The sequence below is a fragment of the Acyrthosiphon pisum genome, chromosome A2 (assembly GCF_005508785.2).
Source record: "Acyrthosiphon pisum isolate AL4f chromosome A2, pea_aphid_22Mar2018_4r6ur, whole genome shotgun sequence".
Classification (NCBI taxonomy): Eukaryota; Metazoa; Arthropoda; class Insecta; order Hemiptera; family Aphididae; genus Acyrthosiphon; species Acyrthosiphon pisum.
In genome coordinates, this window is record NC_042495.1 from 16,557,311 (window position 1) to 16,562,059 (window position 4,749).

Genomic DNA, 4,749 nt, shown 5'->3' on the forward strand with positions numbered 1-4,749 from the left:
ATTGTGGAAAAATGAACTTTCACATATTAGTATTATTATCTGTGTGTGTTCACGCGAATATTGGATGTATATAGAATAAGAGCTAGGTACATATTTTTCAAAGTAAAAATGTCATGTCTGGAAGCAGTGAGCTTTTAACTTTTATAATTGATGAATTTATTTTTTAGAAGTAATAAATAATTTTGTTTACTGTTTTATTTTCACTTAATAGGTACTACAAGATTGAACAAATACATTGAAATAAAAATATTTTAGCGTTCCGTGATAATGTAACCAGTGTACACACCTTTTGGTATGCGAGCCATAGGTTTGCCCAAAGGTAAACATTAACTAGTTAAAAAGTTAATTTTTTTTTTACTTTTTAACATAACTAGTTACTAAATTGTCTAATCAACTTATGAACTTAATACCATATATACCAACAATAATAGATAAGTTCAAGAGATTCTACTGGTTCAGCAAAATTTGATGGTATACATTTTATAATATTTTGAGTATTTTTAACACTATTATAGTTAGACAACTTTCATAAGGATACAAATTACAAATTAGTTTTTGTAAAATATAAATTCTGTTCCAAACGTCAAGGTAAACGTAGGTAGGTAGTTCATACAACTGTACATTTTTAGTCAAATGATTATACAATTCAAAAAGTTTTTAATTTTTTAATAGTATACATTAATACATAATGTAGTAATATATATATATATAGTAATTACTAATCACTAAGCAATATTACAACAAAAACAGTGGCGTAGCGTTAAAAAATGTATTATTATTTTTTTTATTATCACATAGTATTTTATAATATAATATTTTATGGATTATCTAGTAGTCTCCACTACTTGTAATAGTAATATAGTATAATGATACCTACTACCTAATACCTAGGTACTGTGTTTATGTAGGCAATATGCCTGTTAGAAATTGCATACGTACAGTGATAATTATTTATATTTCTTATCGATAATATCAATAAGAAAACATAGAACGCTCATAGACCATTGTGGTATATAAATTATTATGTATATACATGTAATTTTATTAATATACCAATAATTATTATGATTTAAAATTAGGTAAAAAATTGTTTGTGTTTAAAATTATATAAATGGTGGAGAGTAGGGGATAGAGCCCACCACTTCTTCATCGACTTAACATTTTCAAATCTATGCTATTCCACTGACCTTATTATTTAGTTTATCAATGTAAAATCAAATATTTGGTTAAATGAAATGAATACCAATTTAATATTAAGAGATCTAGTTCAATATTATTGCAGGTAAGTACTTATTATGTCTATTATGATAAAGTTAATTTGTTTGGATAATAAAAGAAAATCAATTTTAATTCAAATATTCAAATATTATTGCTTTTAGATGTATCAGAAATTAATTTTAATAATTGTTCAAAATGTTAGGAATATGGTTCAAAATATTAATTAGAAATTGAACATTTTAAAATTAATTATTTTTCATGTCATATTATACTGTATAATGCACAACCAATAATCTTAATCAGTGATATGAATATTAACGGTTTCTTGTTTTTTCATTAGTAGTAACCTCTAAAGTAATATCAAGGATATCATTTAACACATTAGAGGAACTACCAGAAGGAGTATCAACATTTACTGCTCTAGGAGAATTAGACTCCGATAAATTCATAGTATAAGGGTTATCACTTCCATCAATATTAGATGATAGAAAGTCATTCATTTTTTCATGCAACTCATTTTCCATTTCAACTGGCAGCACATCTAAAAATAAAATTAAAAACAAAATGTATTGCACAATTTATAGCTTAAACATAATAGATATAGTATGGATTTATAAATAATACAGTGGACGTAAACTAATATCATTGAGTATAAAATATAAATTATATACTAATATTAAATACTTATAATGTATGTATGACATGGGTATAATATATTAATATTTAGTCGGTGAATAAAAGTCAAATATGTGTTAAATATGTGTTAAATAAGTTTTTTTTTTAAATTTTAATTAGGTAATAATTAATCACGGGAAATACATAATAAGAAAACATTAAATGTAAAAAAAATAATTGTTTATAAATTTGAAATAAAAATACATAATTAAGTATAAATAATTATTAGTTATTAAATGTTTTGGGATACCTAACATTTTATATAGTCATAAGAAAGTTATTCAATTTACTGCAATGATTTCCCAGTAAAATGTTTCCAAAATTTTTTTATAGCTACACTGTTACAGTTATGTAAAATGTATGAGTAAATAAATTGAAGATTCAACTTTCAGTAAGATCATAAAATTGAGTAGGACTGCTACCTAAATAAGAATTTTGCCAATGATCAAAAATATAAACAAACATTGTATTATGATTTATGATTATAAACATATAAAATATATATTTATCATTTATATATAAGTTATAACTATTTAAAGCATTTTCAAATAATATATTATGTTAGTACTACTGAATATTAGACAAAAATAAATCTGTTTGAATAATTCATAATTATAAACACATACCACGAGCCATTGTACAAACATCTTGGTACAATTCTTCAAATTTAACAGTAGTTGAATCTTGGCCCCCTTCATTTCGTTTTTGAAGTGCAACGTAAACCAAGTTTTCTACTTTATCGACCCACTTGGTTTCAATTAGTCGTATACTAATCCGATCTTTAACACTGCATAGTAAGAAAAACATCAGAAAACTATATTAATACAAATTATATTTATTTATGAATGATTAAGAAATAAATGTATGTGTAATAGGTACTTTAATAATTTTAGTTCATGTAATGTTGAACATATACTGACTAAAGAGATTTAAAAATGTTTTTAATTGACACTAGACAGGTATACCTACACTAAATATGGTATTAATAAAAAATAAAAACTTACATTTCATCGATAGTTGTAGATCGATTACACATATTTGTAATTTTTATAGATAGATACTAGGTATTAGGTAAAATCGACGAGTTTTTCTGTTCTAGATCTTTGATAGTTACACACCAAGTTGCATAAAAGTTTTTTTAAAAGCAAATAAACACTATAACAGTATTTGGTGAGTAGTAGTTCCTAATAGCTGAGTTCAATGGTTCATATCTTCGACTTTAATAGCATGACAAATAAGATCTTATTTGTCATGCTTAATAGTTCAATAGTTCAATATTTCCAGACAAACTGAGAAAATGAGATAGTATTTAACACAGGCCACAGAATACAGATTATAATTTTTAAATTTTAATATTATAAAACCAGTAGATACTAGAATATAGCTCCTGTACATTTATCACTTATCAATTCTAAAATTCTGATACGTCAGGTACCCGAAATACTGCATACTATATTGCCTATGCATATCGTACAAGGGGTTTTAATAAACGTATTTATTTCAGGTTCAAGATGAATGAATAACAATAATTTTTATAGAGTTTCTGAGATTATACCTATATTAATAAAAATAAAACAAGTTATTCAATTATTTAATAATTATATATTAATATATTATGCATATTATGTATTTATGTACCTACCTGGTTTATAGGGTAATCGGTAAAAAATACCAAGGAAAAAAAGAACACCGAAAATAAGAACAATTTTTAAAAATTTTAATTATACCTATATATAAATTATAAACACAAAAAAAAATATATTAATATGAAACTATTATTACCTAAATCACCGGTAACATTGCATACCTACGAAAAAAGCTAATAAGTCAAATTGACAATAGGTTGTCTATTATACATTCACATAAATGCTTCACTCTCATTCATATACAAAATGTTTTATAAATCATTTGACATACATGTAAATATAATAAAAAAGTTAAAAAATAAACAAATTAAGGATAATCAAAGTTGAATCAAAGTATGATAATATGTATGAGTCGATTTTCGATATTTTATTTTCAATGTCCGATAATTAGCACTAAAACTTGTGATATTTTACTTTTTGAATTTAGCTAGTGATTAAAATATAGAAAATTTACTTTTATTCAGGCACATATTAACTTATATTTTACAATATTGATAATAAGAGTCTTTACACTCAAACCAAACAACAAACCATATTATTAGAAATACTTTTTTTCTAATTTTTGTTGTACGCGTATGTGCTGTGTTATTGTGTACTGAAAACGTTAGTGGAACCAGAATTTTTCTAAGGTGTTTAGTTTTTTTTTAAATATTTTAAATTGGTATCAAAATAAATCGACATGCTGCCCCGTTGAACTACAGTGTATAATAACAAAATTATGTCATTTAGTATTTTTAATATTAAAAAAAAAATTATGCGTTATATTAAAATTATGACTCTTCCATCTTCTTTAGAACAAAACATCACATATTTCTACATATTATGTCAAACATAAAAAAAATTGTTTAGATTGGTAAATTAATTGTGTAAAGTAAGCAACTTTAGATACCTAGGCGATTATGCAGAACCCGTCCAGTGTCGTCACGTAGTTATTTTAGATATCCCAATACCAATCTCATTAAATAATATTTTTATAGATTCTGAGTGGAACGATGAATGTATTGATTTTACAATGATGTGTGTTTTTTTTTATTTTTTTTATTAATTTTTTTATTTTTGTGTCTGTCATCACCTTTTACACAGTAAAAGTGCTTGGATTTTCTTCAACAGTACTTTTTCTGATAGGAAAGTGAATCTAGTTGGTACTTTGGGGGGTCAAAAGTAACATTTTTCAATAGTTTTCAAAAGCGCCGTGAAAACAAAGAAAAGT

The 4,749-nt window shown here is 24.5% G+C and overlaps 1 protein-coding gene across 1 annotated transcript; it reads right to left on the reverse strand.

The window, feature by feature from the left end:
* Positions 1 to 1,403: 1,403 nt before the first annotated feature.
* On the reverse strand, positions 1,404 to 3,276 carry LOC100573712. Its single transcript, XM_003244116.4, has 3 exons — positions 2,898 to 3,276; positions 2,520 to 2,680; positions 1,404 to 1,759 (listed from the first exon to the last, which is right to left on the reverse strand). Exons 1-3 carry the CDS (start codon positions 2,927 to 2,929, stop codon positions 1,533 to 1,535), a joined length of 420 nt encoding a protein of 139 aa, XP_003244164.1. The 5' UTR covers positions 2,930 to 3,276; the 3' UTR covers positions 1,404 to 1,532.
* Between the last annotated feature and the right edge of the window lie 1,473 nt (positions 3,277 to 4,749).